Source organism: Babylonia areolata, chromosome 30 (assembly GCF_041734735.1).
Source record: "Babylonia areolata isolate BAREFJ2019XMU chromosome 30, ASM4173473v1, whole genome shotgun sequence".
Lineage (NCBI taxonomy): Eukaryota > Metazoa > Mollusca > Gastropoda > Neogastropoda > Buccinidae > Babylonia > Babylonia areolata.
The window spans coordinates 15,033,684-15,051,183 of record NC_134905.1 but is presented as its reverse complement, the minus strand read 5'-3'; the positions used below and the strand labels follow the sequence as shown (position 1 = coordinate 15,051,183).

The 17,500-nt window shown below is 43.9% G+C and overlaps 1 protein-coding gene across 8 annotated transcripts in view; it reads left to right on the top strand.

Annotated features, from left to right (window-relative positions):
• The window catches only part of LOC143275352 (diacylglycerol kinase delta-like), a 314,465-nt gene that overhangs the window by 244,932 nt on the left and 52,033 nt on the right, over positions 1–17,500 (top strand). For all 8 annotated transcript variants that reach the window (XM_076579394.1, XM_076579393.1, XM_076579395.1 and 5 more), the window contains 7 exons: positions 2,611–2,736; positions 5,572–5,751; positions 6,916–6,998; positions 9,710–9,818; positions 11,643–11,782; positions 13,576–13,728; positions 16,231–16,324. In XM_076579394.1, coding sequence (XP_076435509.1) covers positions 2,611–2,736; positions 5,572–5,751; positions 6,916–6,998; positions 9,710–9,818; positions 11,643–11,782; positions 13,576–13,728; positions 16,231–16,324 — 885 coding nt within the window. The remainder of the gene's footprint in view (positions 1–2,610; positions 2,737–5,571; positions 5,752–6,915; positions 6,999–9,709; positions 9,819–11,642; positions 11,783–13,575; positions 13,729–16,230; positions 16,325–17,500) is intronic.

The window sequence follows — 17,500 nt, the reverse complement described above, 5'->3', positions numbered from 1 at the left end:
TGGTGCTGGGACAGAATCTGTCGATGGGATGGTGGACCTCTGATCCAGTGTTCACCAGTGTTCGATACCCGGTTTCAGCAGGGATGTTGTGTGAGAGGGTGGGGGGGGGGGGGGGGGGGGGGGGGGGAGAAATGTATTCAAGTCCCATTTTCAGCGCCAAAATATTTTACATACCATGCTCTCAGTCACAGGCTTTGGGGTGTTAAAATGTCGGGTATACACACGAAGGGGGTTCAGGCACTGGCAGGTCTGCACATATGTTGACCAGGGAGATCGGAAAAATCTCCACCCTTTACCCACCAGGCGCCGTTACCGTGATTCGAACCTGGGACCCTCAGATTGAGGGTCCAGCGCTTTAACCATTCAGCTATTGCGCCCGTCAAAGTAGACTTCATTTTCAGTGCCAAAATATTTTACATACCATGCTCTCAGTCACAGGCTTCAGGGTGTTAAAATGTTGTTGGGGGGGCGGGGGGGGTGGATGATGATGCTGGGGCAGAATCAATCAGCCATCGGACTTCTGATCCATCGTTCACCAGTGATCAGGATCCGAGGCCCTGTTTTGGCACGGTGTTTTGTCCTTTGGAGGAAGGGGGGGTGGGGTGGGGGGGGATACTTAAGTTCGATTTTCCTCACTTTTGGGGATGTTCCCCCCCCTCTGGTCAACGGTACAGAAGTATAAGGACGAAAAGCAATTGCTTTGCCAATAGCTTTTTCCCCACAGCAGTCAATGCCCTGTCTCTCGAACAAATCCAGTATGATAAATAGAATTGTGTAATCAACAACCATCTACCTGAAGATCTAGTCATCATCCCCATCCACATGTAATATGCAGCTTCTGTTAAAATGTGTGTGAGAGAGAGAGAGAGTTTGTGTGTGTGTGTGTGTGAGAGAGAGAGAGAGAGAGAGAGAGAGAGAGAGAGATAGTTAGTGTGTGTGCATGTGTGCAGCGCATGCATGTGTGAGTATGCACAAGTTTTTATATTGATATGCACTTGTATGTATCCTAATTTCTACTGTATCTGTGTTTGTGTATAATTTTCGATTTATGTTAATATCTTGTTATGTACTATCACCCCCACCCCCACCCCCACCCCCTAGTATTCCTTGTGACCCAGGTACACTTGGTAATAAAGACATATTCTATTCTATTCTTTACCCAGGTGTGAACTGGTATTAGACTTTGTTTTGGGGAAGTACAAACCATCATCAATGTCACAATGGTCACATATCTCCTTGCCCTATCATCATCATCATCGTCATCATTACCATTATCATCATCATCATCATTACCACCACCATCATCATCGTCATCAGCAGCAGCAGCACCACCACCACCACCATCATCATACCCATCATCATCTTCACTATCACCATTACCATTATCATTATCATCATGATGACAGTGATGAGGAACAAGATGTGACAGTTACAAATCTTCATGCCCCCATCACCATCATCACCATCATCATCATCACTGTTATCATCATCATCATCATCATCATCATCATCATCATTACCACCACCATAATTGTTATCACCACCATCACCATCACCATCCCCGTCATCGTCACCATCATCATCCCCATCATCATTATCACCATCACCATCATCATCACCGTCATGATTAGCACCATCATCATCACTACCACCATCACTACTACCACCATCACCGTCATCATCACCATCATTACCACCACCATCATTGTTATCATCATCACCACCATCATCATCATCATCACTACCACCATCATCATCACCATCATTACCACCATCATCATCATTGTTATCATCATCACCACCACCATCATCGTCACTACCACCATCACCACTACCACCACCACCATCATCATCATCATCATTACCACCACCATAATTGTTATCATCATCACCACCATCATCATCACAACCACCATCACCACCACCACCATCACCATCACCATCACCATCATTACCACCACCATCATTGTTATCATCACCACCATCATCATCACTACCACCATCACCACCACAACCATCACCATCATCATTATCACCATCACCACTGCCACCATCATCATCATCATCACCATCATTACCACCATCATCATCATTGTTATCATCATCACCACCACCATCATCATCACAACCACCATCACCACCACCACCATCACCATCACCATCCCCATCATCATTACCACCACCGTCATTATCATCATCATCACCATCATCATTACCACCACCATCATTGTTATCATCACCACCATCATCATCACTACCACCATCACCACCACAACCATCACCATCATCATTATCACCATCACCACTGCCACCATCATCATCATTGTTATCATCATCGCCACCACCATCATCGTCACTACCACCATCACCACTGCCACCATCATCATCATCATCACCATCATTACCACCATCATCATCATTGTTATCATCATCACCACCACCATCATCGTCACTACCACCATCACCACTACCACCATCACCATCATCATCACCATCATTACCACCGTCATCATCATTGTTATCATCATCACCACCACCATCATCATCATCATCAACAACATGAGGATGACAGAGTGTTGATGACAAACAAGGTGTGGTCTTGGGTCACAGATCTCCATGCCTCACCAGTGGATGGAGGGAAACCTGCCCGTCAGCGCCAAGTGTGTGGTCTGTGATAAAACCTGTGGCAGCGTCCTCCGCCTCCAGGACTTCCGCTGCCTCTGGTGCCGCGCCATGGTACCACCCCCACCCTCTGTCTTTGTTTCTGTGTGTGTGTGTGTGTGTGTGTGTGTGTTCTCGGCCTCCAAGACCTCCATTGCCTTTGGTGTCATGCCATGCTACCACCCCATCCTCTTGTCTGTCTGTCTCTGTCTCTCTCTCTTTATTATTTTAATTTTTGTCTCAATTTTTATATGGTACCATGTAACATTTCGTAATGTAGTTGTACACCCTCTGTCTGTGTGTGTGTGTGTGTCTGTGTGTGTGTGTGTGTCTGTCTGTCTGTCTCTCTCTCTCTCTCTCTCTCTCTCTCTTTCTTTATTATTCTAATTTTTGTCTCTATTTTTGTATGTATGCCACTTAACATTTCAAAATGTAGTTTTATTTCAATGTATAGTGTTGCTCTTGTATTTGTGTATAACAATTTTATGCTTTAAAAAAAAAAAAAAAAAAAAAAAAAAAAATATATATATATATATATATATATATATATATATATATTTTTTTTTTTTTTTTTTTAGGGATAATAATGATGATATTACGTTGAATATTGATGGTGGTGATGAAGGTTGATAATAATGATGAAGACATCGTAATGTTATGGTAAGCGTCAGCATTGGTCATTGAAGCAGTTCTTTGTTTTGAGGGAGGTGTCGAAGCGTGCAGACTGAATCCATGTACACTTCAGAGAGAGAAGCAGCACAACACAATATTGTATGATGTGATACAATATAACACAGTGCAATGTGACACAACCCAATGCAAAACAGTACAATGCAATGCAATACAATTCAGTATAACGCAGTGCAATGTGACACAACCCAATGCAAAATAGTACAATGCAATGCAATACAATTCAGTATAACACAGTGCAATGTGACACAACCCAATGCAAAATAGTACAATGCAATGCAATACAATTCAGTATAACACAGTGCAGTGTGACACAACCCAATGCAAAACAGTACAATGCAATGCAATATAATATAACACAGTGCAATGTGACACAACCCAATGCAAAATAGTACAATGCAATGCAATACAATTCAGTATAACACAGTGCAATGTGACACAACCCAATGCAAAATAGTACAATGCAATACAATTCAGTATAACGCAGTGCAATGTGACACAACCCAATGCAAAATAGTACAATGCAATGCAATACAATTCAATATAACACAGTGCAATGTGACACAACCCAATGCAAAATAGTACAATGTAATACAAATCAATATAATACAATACAGTGTGATACAACACAATGCAATATAGTACAGTGTAATACAATATGATATGACACAACACAAGGCAACACAACACAATGTAGTACAATACAATACAATATTACAAAACACAGTATCAGTATCAGTATCAGTAGCTCAAGGAGGCGTCACTGCGTTCAGACAAATCCATATACGCTACACCACATCTGCCAAGCAGATGCCTGACCAGCAGCATAACCCAACGCGCTTAGTCAGGCTTTGAGAAAAGAAAAAATAAAATAAATAAATAAATAAAATGAATAATAGATAGATAAAGAAAGAAAAAAAATGCTAATAAAAAAAGGGAACAAAATAAAAAGAAGTAAGTAAATAAATAAATAATACATATACACATAAAAAAAAAAAGAACTACTACTAATAATGATATTTATAAGGCGCAAAAACTTGATGAAGTCAACTGTAAGCGTACAAAAAACACAGCATAGTACCGTGCAATACAATATGATATAATGAAATGCATTGTGATAAAACACAATATAGCGCAAGACAATACAATATGACACAACAAAACACAACGCAGTATATAGTATAACACAACACAACGTAATATGGTTCAGTGCGGTACATCATGATACAACACAATGTGACACAACACACAGTATAGTGCAGTGCAGTACTACACAACGCAACACAACACAAAATAGTACATCACAATACAGTATAATGCAAGACAGCACAATGCAGTACAGTACACTGTGGTGCTGTGCAACACGACACAACACAACATGAAACGACAGCATGGCTCGACACAGTTTCAGTTTCAGTTTCAGTAGCTCAAGGAGGCGTCACTGCGTTCGGACAAATCCATACACGCTACACCACATCTGCCAAGCTTTTGTCAGGCCTTGAGAAAAAAAAAATATATAAAAAATAAATAAATAAAATAAAATAAAATAAACTAACTAACTAAATAATAATAATATAATTTTTTTTTTAAATGATAATAAATAAATAAATAATAATGATAATGAAAATAAAATAAATAAATAGATAAAAAAAAAATATATATATAAAAAAACAACAACAAAAAAAACGCATTACAATACAATACAGTGCAGTGCAGCTGGACCAACCTGACATAGTACATGACACAACATGATTCAACACAGCACAGCACACCTCAACACGACCCAGCATGGAGTGACAGCCTAGAGGTAACACGTCCGCCTAGGAAGCGAGAGAATCTGAACTCGCTGGTTCGAATCACGGCTCAGCCGCCGATATTTTCTCCCCCTCCACTAGACCTTGAGTGGTGGTCTGGACGCTAGTCATTCGGATGAGACGATAAACCCAGGTCCCATGTGCAGCATGCACTTAGCGCACGTAAAAGAACCCACGGCAACAAAAGGATTGTTCCTGGCAAAATTCTGTAGAAAATTCCACTTCAATAGGAAAAACAAATAAAACTGCACGCAGGAAAAAAATACAACCAAAAAAATGGGTGGCGCTGTAGTGTAGCGACGCGCTCTCCCTGGGGAGAGCAGCCCGAATTTCACACAGAGAAATCTGTTGTGATAAAAAGAAATACAAATACAAATACAAGTGTGTGTGTGACGACGTGTCACAGCTGCATGGGAGCTGCCGAGACAGCTTCCCGCGGAAGTGCCCGCTGGGCCAGTGTCGCCTGTCCATCCTGCCCCCCACCGCCATCAGCTCCATCGACTCGGACGGCTACTGGGAGGGGACTCGACCCCCGGGCACCTCACCGCTCCTCGTCTACGTCAACACCAAGAGCGGTGACAATCAGGTGGGTTGGAGGTGTGGGTGGGAGGGTTTGGGTGTGTGGGTTGGAGGGTGTGTGGTATGTGTGTGTGTGTGTTGTAGGGTTGGTAGTGTCTATGTGGGTGGGTGAGATGTGTGGGTGTGTATGGGGGTGGGGGGGTGGAATGGGGAGGGGGGGGGGATGTTGTTTTAAAGTGTGAGCGCTTGACAAGAACCATGGATGTTGTTGCTAAAGTGTGTGGAGTTCACAAGAACCGTGGATGTTGTTGTTTTTAAGTGTGTGGAGTTCACAAGAACCGTGGATGATGTTGTGTTAAAGTGTGTGGAGTTCACAAGAACCGTGGATGTTGTTGCTTTAAAGTGTGTGGAGTTCACAAGAATCGTGGATGTTGTTGTTTTAAAGTGTGTGGAGTTCACAAGAACCGTGGATGATGTTGTTTTAAAGTGTGTGGAGTTCACAAGAACCGTGGATGTTGTTGTTTTAAAGTGTGTGGGGTTCACAAGAACCGTGGATGTTGTTGTTTTAAAGTGTGTGGAGTTCACAAGAACCATAGATGATGTTGTTTTAAAGTGTGTGGAGTTCACAAGAACTGTGGATGTTGTTGTTTTAAAGTGTGTGGAGTTCACAAGAACCATGGATGTTGTTGCTTTAAAGTGTGTGGAGTTCACAAGAACCGTGGATGTTGTTGCTTTAAAGTGTGTGGAGTTCACAAGAACCGTGGATGTTGTTGTTTTAAAGTGTGTGGAGTTCACAAGAACCATGGATGTTGTTGTTTTAAAGTGTGTGGAGTTCACAAGAACCATGGATGATGTTGTTTTAAAGTGTGTGGAGTTCACAAGAACTGTGGATGTTGTTTTAAAGTGTGGAATTCACAAGAACCGTGGATGTTGTTTTAAAGTGTGTGGAGTTCACAAGAACCATGGATGTTGTTTTAAAGTGTGTGGAGTTCACAAGAACCGTGGATGTTGTTGTTTTAAAGTGTGTGGAGTTCACAAGAACCATGGATGTTGTTGTTTTAAAGTGTGTGGAGTTCACAAGAACCATGGATGTTGTTGCTTTAAAGTGTGTGGAGTTCACAAGAACCGTGGATGTTGTTGTTTTAAAGTTGAACCATGGATGGATGTTGTTGCTGTAAAGTGTGTGGGCTTTACATTGTTAAACGGACCATGTCCATGTGTGTGTCAACAGGGTGTCAAGTTTCTGAGACGTTTCAAGCAACTGATGAACCCCGCCCAGGTGTTTGATCTCATGAATGGTGGTCCTTACCCGGGGTAAGTTAGCCCTAGCTACACCTTGAGGTGTTTGATCTCATGAATGTTTGTCCCTTCCTGGGGTAAGTTAGCTCTAGCTGCATCTACAGGTGTCTGATCTCATGAATGGTGGTACTTACCTGGGGTAAGTTAACTCTAGCTACACCTTCAGGTGTTTGATCTCATGAATGTTTGTCCCTACCTGGGGGTAAGTTAGCGCTAGCTTCATCTGCAGGTGTTATAGCACTAGCTGCACCTACAGGTGTTTAATCTCATGAATGGTGGTCCTTACCCGGTGGTAAGTTAGTGCTGGCTGTTTCTACAGTTGTTTGATCTCATGAATGCAAGTCTTTGCCCAGGGTTAGTGCTGGATGTGTCTACTGGTGTTTGATCTCATCATCAATGGCGGTCCTTATCCAGTGTAAGTTAGTGCCAGCTACACCTACAGGTGTTTGATCTCATGAATGGAAGTCTTTACCCAGGGCAAGTTAGCACTAGATGTGTCTACAGGTGTTTGATCTCATCATGAATGGCGGTCCTTACCCGGTAGTAAGTTAGTGCCAGCTACATCCACAGCTGTTTGATCTCATGAATGCAAGTCTTTACCCAGGGTAAGTTAGTCCTAGCTACATCTACAGGTGTTATAGCACAAGCTGCACCTACAGGTGTTTGATCTCATGAATGGTGGTCCCTACCCGGGGTACGTTAGCACTAGCTGCATCTACAGGCGTTTGATCTCATGAATGGTGGTCCTTACCTGGGGGTAAGTTAGTGCTAGCTGCACCTACAGGTTTCTGATCTCATCATGAATGGTGGTCCTTACCTGAAGTAAGTTAGTGCTAGCTACATCTACAGGTGTTTGATCTCATCATGAATGGCGGTCCTTATCCGGTGTAGTTAGTGCCAGCTACACCTACAGGTGTTTGATCTCATGAATGCAAGTCTTTACCCAGGGTAAGTTAGCACTAGATGTGTCTACAGGTGTTTGATCTCATGAATGGAAGTCTTTACCCAGGGTAAGTTAGCACTAGATGTGTCTACAGGTGTTTGATCTCATCATGAATGGCGGTCCTTATCCGGTGTAGTTAGTGCCAGCTACACCTACAGGTGTTTGATCTCATGAATGCAAGTCTTTACCCAGGGTAAGTTAGCACTAGATGTGTCTACAGGTGTTTGATCTCATGAATGGAAGTCTTTACCCAGGGTAAGTTAGCACTAGATGTGTCTACAGGTGTTTGATCTCATCATGAATGGCGGTCCTTATCCGGTGTAAGTTAGTGCTAGATACATCTACAGCTGTTTGGTCTCATGAATGCAAGTCTTTTCCCAGGGAAAGTTAGTGCCAGCTACATCTACAGGTGTTATAGCACAAGTTGCACCTACAGGTGTTTGATCTCATGAATGGTGGTCCCTACCCGGGGTACGTTAGCGCTAGATGCATCTACAGGTGTTATAGCACTAGCTGCATCTACAGCTGTTTGATCTCATGAATGGTGGTCCTTACCTGGGGGTACGTTAGTGCTAGCTGCACCTACAGGTTTCTGATCTCATCATGAATGGTGGTCCTTACCTGGGGGTAAGTTAGTGCTAGCTGCACCTACAGGTTTCTGATCTCATCATGAATGGCGGTCCTTATCCGGTGTAAGTTAGTGCTAGATACATCTACAGCTGTTTGGTCTCATGAATGGTGGTCCTTACCTGGGGGTAAGTTAGTGCTAGCTGCACCTACAGGTTTCTGATCTCATCATGAATGGTGGTACTTACCCGAAGTAAGTTAGTGCTAGCTACATCTACAGGTGTTTGATCTCATGAACAGTGGTCCATACCTAGGGTAAGTTAGCTCTAGGTGCATCCTCACATGGATGGTCGATCATCAAGCGTTTGCTATTCATTGATATATGTTATTATGGATATATTGTCCATTGATATTCATTGGTATTACCCATTGATGTATTGTGCCCATTGATGTATTATCATTCACACTGGGAAGACAAGCAAGAGAACTTTCTCCCCATTTTTAAAAAAATCAAAATGCTCACAAGCTCACTCTGTCTCCCTCTCTCTTATTTTTTGCAACTTTTGTATTTTATACATGGTTTTGTTTTGATTGTTAACTCTCTCCATACGAACGGCGAAAGAGACGACGTTAACAGCGTTTCACCCCACTTACCACCATCAAAATATTGCAAGCGGAAGGCTCTTATACTGAAGAGGTGAATGTTGACAAAGAATACCACAATTCTGACGACAGAAGCTAAAGGTTGGGTCATTGAGACACCCACTGGACTTCCGAGGGGTCTGTGTAGAGGAGAAGAGAGGGCTGGCCGTACTGAGTGAGTTAATCTCCTTCGGGATTAAAGCATTGTAGGCTATTCTTAATAAAGAATTTTTATTTCATTTCTATTCTCTCTCTCTCTCTCTCTCTCACTCGCACCTCTCTCTCTCCATGTGCAGCAAGCATTTAGCACACGTAAAAGAACCCACAGCAACAAAAGGGTTGTTCCTGGCAAAATTCTGTAGAAAAATCCACTTCAATAGGAAAAACAAATAAAACTGCACGCAGGAAAAAATACCCCAAAAAATTGGTGGCGCTGTAGTGTAGCGACGCGCTGTCCCTGAGGAGAGCAGCCCAAATTTCACACAGAGAAATCTGTTGTGATAAAAAGAAATACAGACACAAATACAAGTTGACTTGACCTGATTGATTTTTCTCTTGTTGTCTGTTGTCGCAGGCTGAAGCTTTTCCAAAGATTCGACTCATTCCGTATATTGATATGTGGGGGAGACGGCAGTATAGGATGGGTGCTGTCGGAAATCGATAAATTAGACCTTCATAAACAGGTCAGTGTTACCTCTTGTGTTGCAATGGCTGTCGCTTTTGCTGTGTGTGTGTGTGTGTGTGTGTGTGTGTGTGTATGTGTGTGAACTAGTGGTGGGGTAGGGTTTAATTGTGAAGGAAGGTTTGTTTTTGTGTATGCACGCCCCGGTTTTGTGTGTGCGTGTGTGTGTGTTTCTGTTTTTGGTGTGTTTTTTGTTGTTGTTAATTTCTGGGTGGAATGGCTGTGAATGGTGGTATAATTTGGAAATAGGGATACATCTTCTTTGTTCGTGGGCTGCAACCCCCACTTTCACTCGTATGCACACAAGTGGGCTTTTACGTGTATGACCGTTTTTACCCCACCATGTAGGCAGCCACACTCCGCTTTCAGGGGTGTGCATGCTGGATATGTTCTTGTTTCCATAACCCACCGAACGCTGACATGGATTACAGGATCTTTAACGTGCGTATTTGATCTTCTGTTTGCATATACACACGAAGGGGGTTCAGGCACTAAGCAGGTCTGCACATGTGTTGACCTGGGAGATCGTAAAAATCTCCACCCTTTACCCACCAGGCGCCGTCACCGTGATTCGAACCCGGGACCCTCAGGTTGAAAGTCCAACGCTTTAACCACTGGGCTATTGCGCCCGTCATAGGGATACATGTATTTTGATTGTCTTTTGATCTGATCCCTTTCGCTCACTTTTTGCTTCTTCATCGCAAGTCCCTTTTTAGGGCGAGGGCTGAATGTGAAAAAAAAAGTATTGTTACTTATCTATTACCTTCGAGGGGGTGTTCTTGTCTTGTCTTGTCTTGTCTGTGAATTATTCTTTTAGGGGGGGGGGGGGGGGTTGTTTATTATCAATTTGGTTCAGGTATAATAGTCACTTAGAGACTGGTAGATGTCATAGCAGTCCACATTTACAACTGCAATAATGATGTGACTGGAGAAAAAAAATGATTTTATCGTGGAATGCCTGAAATTTGCTGACTTTCTGAATGAGTTCATTCCAAAGAAGTATTTGAATCTGAAATCCTTTTTTTTTTCTCTCTCTCTCTCTTTTAATTTCTACAGTTTGTTGAAAGCAAGGAAGAGAATGTGTTTGAAAGTGGGGAAATTTATCAAAATGGGAAGGATTACAAGATCATATCTCCTCTTCTTTTTTTTTTTCTTTTTTTTTCTTTTTCTTTTTTTTTACCAATCATGTGTTTTAGTTGCTGTTTACTTTTTTTTAATAATAATTTTTTGTTGTTAATTTTTAATACCAATGATGTCGCTTCACATCCTCCTTGTCATAAGCAGGGTCAAAAGTTTGAATTGAATATTCTGTTGTAAATGGGGTCAAAAGGTTTGAATGAAATATTATTCTTTGTTGTAAATGCAGAAACAAAGTTGCTCCTTCCTATCCACTAGTAGAATTATTATTATTATTATTATTATTGTTATTGTTGTTGTTGTTGTTTTATTGTTGTTACTTATTTGTTGTTGTTGTTGTTAGTAGTGTTAGTATTGTTAATGTTATTATTGTTATTATCATTATCATTATTAGCAGTATTAGTATTAAATGTTATTATTATTACTGCTACTACTATTTTTCTTTTCTTTTTTTTCTTCTTCTTCTTCTTCTTCTTCTACTACCTTTTCTTCTTCTTGTTACTATTATCATTATCATTCTCATAAGTACTATTATTATTATTATCATCATCATCATCATTACCATTATTATTGTTAATATCATTATTGCTGTTGCTGATTGCATCCATTATGACTGACTGCCGGGCATGGTGGTGACACTGACACTGACACTGACTGACATGTCATTGTATGGTGGTGGGCGTGGCAGTGCCAGGTAGGAGTGCTGCCGTTCGGCACGGGCAACGACCTGGCGCGGGTGCTGGGCTGGGGAGCCGCCTTCGACGACGACACCATGCTGCCTGCTGCTCTGGAACGCTTGGAGCACTCGCAGATCAAGATGCTGGACAGGTGAGAGGAACGGACGGTCTGTCTGTCTTGCGGTCGCCGGCCACAGGGGTGTGTGTGTGTGTGTGTGTGTGTGTGTGTGTGTGTGTGAGTGTTTGTGTGTGTGCGTGTGCGTGTGTGTGTGAGTGCGTGTGTGTGTTTGTGTGTGTGTGTGTGTGAGTGCGTGTGTGTGTGTGTGTGTTTGTGTGTGTGTGTGCGTGTGTGTGCGTGTGTGTGTGTGTGTGTGTGTACGTGCTGATGGACAAAGAGATAGAGTGGTGGCAGACAGACAGGCAAATTGTTCCAGATTTGTTTGTGTTCGTTCTGAAAAGCCATCAAAAATGTCACCGCTTCTTAGAAGTACGAAAAAAAATTACATGGCCGTTTTTGGGAGGAAAGGGAGACAAGGCGGGGGTGAGGGGGAAGAAAATTGTGCGCTCTAGATTTTATCAGACAGTTGCAGTGGCCTCAGAGACCTGTCAGCAGTTCGAATCGTAAATTTAGAAAGGACACAAAAAAAATGAATCGGCAAACCTACATGGTGACGAAAAGCAGTGTATTATGTGAGAGCTACGCTGAAAAGTTTAAGAGGTGTTGAAAAGGATGCATGCAGTACACTGCTTGAGGAAGAATCAGTGGGAGTGTAGTTTACAACTGTGCGTCGAGCTCAGAGCCTTTTTTTTCTTTTTCTTTTTCTTTTTTTTTTCTTTTTTGAGAAATCAACTGTGGCTGCCTTCACCTCTACACTCCATCTCGCTCTCTGCGATCGGCTTCGGATCCACTCAGTTTACGCATACCCAGATTCAAACGTTCGACTGTTGGGCGCCGTTCTTTCTCTGTCTCTTGGACCTTGCAATTGGAATGAACTTCCTCTTTTACTTCGTCAGGTCTCCGCACTCGGCTCTTTCAAGTCTGGCCTTAAAACCCACCTCTTCCCAAAACAGCCTCCCTTCCCTGCCTCTTCCTTGTCTTCAGTTTCTCCAGTTTTAGAGTTATGCATGCGTGTGAATGACTGGTGCGAAAGCGCTTTGATTTGTCTCTGCATAAGATTCAGCTCTATATAAATACCATTATTATTATTATTATTGTTATAAATCAAAAGTAGCTGCAGGCAGTAGCCTCCCTTATAGTACCACCTCACTTTTCCTTCCATACACAGCATCCTCATTTCCTGAAGAATTTCATGTGTGAAATGAAACATTAAAGACCATTCTGTCTGCCTGTCTGTGTATATGAGTGGAGTAGTTTGATTGGTACGGGTATATTATGACGACCTGATACCGTTCTGTCTGTCATGTAGATAGACACAAGTGTGCTGTGGCTGTCTTGAGAATGTTCTGTCTGTTTGTGTACAGTTGGAGTGATCTGATAGACACATTCTGTGTGTCGATGTTTGTTTCTGTCTGTCTGTCTGTGCGTTTGTGTGTATGTGTGAGTTTGTCTGTGTATGTCTGTGTGCGTGTGTGTGTGGTTTGCATGTGTGTGTGTGTGTCTGTCTGTCTGTCTGTGTTTATGTGTGTGTCTGTCTGTGTCCGTGTGTATATTCGTGTATGTGTGTGTGCGTCTCTCTCTCTCTCTTTCTGTTTGTGTGTGTGTGTGTCTCTCTCTCTCTCTTTCTCTCTGTGTGTCTGTGTGTGTCTCTTTCTATCTGTGTGTGTGTCTCTCTCTCTCTGTCTGTGTGTGTGTGTCTCTCTCTCTATCTGTGTGTGTGTTGTGTGTGTCTCTCTCTCTATCTCTGTCTGTATGTGTGAGTGTCTGTGTGTGTGTGTGTGTGTCTCTCTCTCTATCTGTATGTGTGTGTGTGTGTGTGTGTCAAGGTGGAGCATCTGGACGTACGAGGGCAACATGCCCCCTCCCCGCAAGCTGTCCCAGCAGATGGACCCCATCTCTCAGTACGAGGACAGCGTGGCTGACCACCTCTCCAAGATCCTCCACTGTGATGACCACCAGGTCATCATCTCTTCTGCAAAGTAGGTTGTGGTGTAGGGGGTGTGAGAGGGGGGGGGAGGGTTGGGGTGAAGGGGGCTGGGGTGGGGAGGGTGTGTGCATCTGTGTGTGTGTGTGTGTGTGTGTTGCTGACCACCTGTCCAAGATCCTGCACTGTGACGACCACCAGGTCATCATCTCTTCTGCAAAGTACGTTGTGGTGTTGGGAGGGTGGGAGTGTGTGTGGCGGGGGTAGGAGAGGTGTGATGGGGAGGGTGTGTGCATCTGTATGTGTGTGTGTGTGTGTGTGTGTGTGTGTGGCTGACCACCTGTCCAAGATCCTGCACTGTGACAACCACCAGGTCATCATCTCATCATCTCTTCTGCAATGTACGTTGTGGTGTAGGGGGGCTGGGAATGTGTGTGTGTGTCGGGGGGGGGGGGGGTGTTGGGAGGGTGTGTGCATCTGTATGTGTGTGGGAGGGTGTGTGTGGCTGACCACATGTTGAAGATCCTCCAATGTGTCAGCCACTCAGGTCATCATCTCTTTTGTAAAGTATGTTGTGCTGTAGGGGTGGGTGGGAGTGTGTATGTGTGTGGGGGGGGGTAAGGGTGGGGAGGGGTGGGGGGTGAGGGTGTGTACATCTGTATGTGTGTGTGTGTGTGTGGCTGACCACATGTTCAAGATCCTCCACTGTGACAGCCACCAGGTCATCATCTCTTCTGCAAAGTAGGTTGTGGTGTGTGTGTGGAGGGGGGGGAGGGGTAGGAGGGGTGTGTTGGGGAGAGCGTGTGCACCTGTATGTGTGTGGGAGGGTATGTGTGTGTGTGTGTGTGTGTGTGGCTGACCACTTGTGTGTGGGGGGAGGGGGAGGGGGGGAGGGACGCAGAGGGGAGGGGGATGTGTTTTGTGTGGCTGACCACCTGTCCAAGATCCTCCACTGTGATGACCACCAAGTCATCATCTCTTCAACAAAGTATATCATTGTGTGTGTGTGTGTTGGGGGGGTCTGTGTGTGATGGGGGAGAGAGAGAGAGAGAGTGAGTGTGTGGCTGACCACTTCATCAAGATCCTCCACTGCGATGACTACCAGGTCATCATGTCTTCCGCTAAGTATGTTGTGGTGTAAGGGGGGGAGGGAGTGTATAAGGCGGTAGGGAGTGGGGGATGGGGGTGGTGGTAAAATGTAGATAGTTATATTATGTTTCACAAATCCTCAGCAACTTCATCTTCAGCATTTCATTTCCCATTCAAAAGTAGACTGTAAAGGTGAAGAAGATTTAGATTTTTTTTTTTTTTTTTTTTTTTTTTTTTTTAAATAGATATTTGTGCATACTGTTCTGATCAAGATACTTTTTAGTAGTGCCTAATGTTGTTTGTTAGGGGGATGAGAAAGAAGCCAGTTATATACATATGTTACATTAAAAGTCCTAGCACATCAGTGACTTAACGACAATGACTTGTGTTTTACATTTTGTTTTTTTTTATATGTTTGCTTATTTGGTTATTTGGTTATGTGGAGTGGTGGCCTAGAGGTAATGCGTCCGCCTAGGAAGCAAGAGAGAATCTGAGCACACTGGTTCAAATCACGGCTCGGCCGCCAATATTTTCTCCCCCTCCACTTGACCTTGAGTGGTGGTCTGGACACTAGTCATTCAGATGAGACGATAAACCGACGTCCCGTGTGCAGCATGCACTTAGCGCACGTAAAAGAACCCACAGCAACAAAAGGGTTGTTCTTGGCAAAATTCTGTAGAAAAATCCACTTCGATAGAAAAAACAAATAAAACTGCACACAGGAAAAAAATCATTTAAAAAATGGGTGGCGCTGTAGTGTAGCGACGCGCTCTCCCTGGGGAGAGCAGCCAGAATTTCACACAGAGAAATCTGTTGTGATAAAAAAACAAAAAAACAAATACAAATACAATAATGTTCTCCACAAACGCAGGGTAAGCTCTCTCAAGGCCTGATCAGCGCGTTGGGTTTATGTAAAGACCAGGCCTCTCCTGCCTTCTTCTTCTTTTTCTGCGTTCATGGGCTGCAACTCCCACGTTCACTCGTATGTACACGAGCGGGCTTTTACATGTATGAGCGTTTTTACCCCGCTGTGTTGGCAGCCATACTCTGCTTTCGAAGGTGTGCATGCTGGGCATGTTCTTGTTTGCATAACCCATCCAACGCTGACAAGGATTACAGGATCTTTAACGTGCGTATTTGATCTTCTGTTTGCTTTATACACATGAAGGGGGTTCAGGCACTAAGCAGGTCTGCGCATAATTATGTTGACCTGGGAGATCGGAAAAATCTTCAGCCCTTGACCCACCAGGCGCCGTTACCGAGATTCGAACCCAGGACCCTCAGATTGAAAGTCCAACGCTTTAACCACTCAGCTATTGTGCCCGTCTGCTGCATTTTTTGAGTTTATATTATTACAGCATGTGTGATCTTATGTATGTGGATCTGTCTGTATGCTCTGACACCTCCAGGAAACTGTAACTTCAAACTGGACGTTGTGTGTGTGTGTGTGTGTGTGTGTGTGTTGCAGAGTGTTGTGTGAAACGGTCAAGGCTTTCGTGGCCAAGGTCGCCCAGGCTCACGAACACGACTCGGAGAAGGATTCCAAAGACATCGCAACCAAGGTGAGTTGGTTGGTGCGTTGGCGTTTCCAGGGAGTGAGTTCAGTTCTTGTTGAAACAGTTTGGTTGTTGGTTTTTTTTTGTTTGTTTGTTCTGCTGGATGGCACTTCAAAGAAGACTGCATTTTTGTTGTTGTATTTTTCTTTGTTGTTGTTGTTTGTAAGGGCGAGTAGTGCAGGTTTTTTTGGGGTTTTTTGTTGTTGTTTTTTTTTTTGCTGCCCCATCATCTGCACTGTTTCAGTGGCATTACTCCCACACCGCTCATTTAGATTCCCCCCACACCCCACCCCCACCCCCATACACGGCCACACCCAGGGGTTGTGTCGGTCACAGTTCCAGCGTCGGCAGTCCACAGGGAACCATCGATGTTAGGTCGCCAGGAGGCCACACACCAGAGGAGACCCTGCGCAGTGCAGGGAATCGGTCAGGCGTTTGGACTTGTGTGATCCAGTGTTCTGTTCACCAGTGATCAGGGTTCGAGGCCCTGTTTCGGCATGGTGTTGTGTGTGTGTGTGTGTGTGTGTGTCCTTGGGGGTGGGGGGAAGGGTGAGGACAGTGAAGACAGCAGTGGAAGGAGAGAGGGTCTGGGCACCCCCCCCCTCCCCTGGGGGCCCTCCCAACCCCCCAAGCTCCCCCCCCCCCCCGCTGTCTTCCTTCCAGTGCCCAGCCGAAGACACAGTGGACGTGTAGTCACTGCCCACGATGGCCTTAACTCTCTCCGTACGAACGGCGAAAGGGACGACGTTAACAGCGTTTCACCCCAATTACCATCATCAAAATATTGCAAGTGGGAAGGCTCTTATACTGAAGAGGTGAAAGTTGACAAAGAATACCACAATTCTGACGACGGACGCTAAAGGTTGGGTCATTCAGACACCCACTGGACATCCGAGGGGTCTGTGTAGAGGAGAAGAGAGGACTGGCCGTACTGAGTGAGTTAAGAAGGCTAAGGGCGTTTCGCCTTTTTTTTTTTTTTTTTTTTGACATTTATGCTGTGCAGGGTCCTCTTCTGGTGGGTGGCTTTGGGCGGTGACGCATAACTGATTGCTTCCATAATAAGTCATGGTTTCATTTCAAACTGGTTGATTGAATAAGGAATAGTTGTTTGTTGTTCTTCTTATTGTTGTTTTTACATCACATTAAGTAGAATGGAAAAAAAAAGAAGAAAAAAAAAGAAAG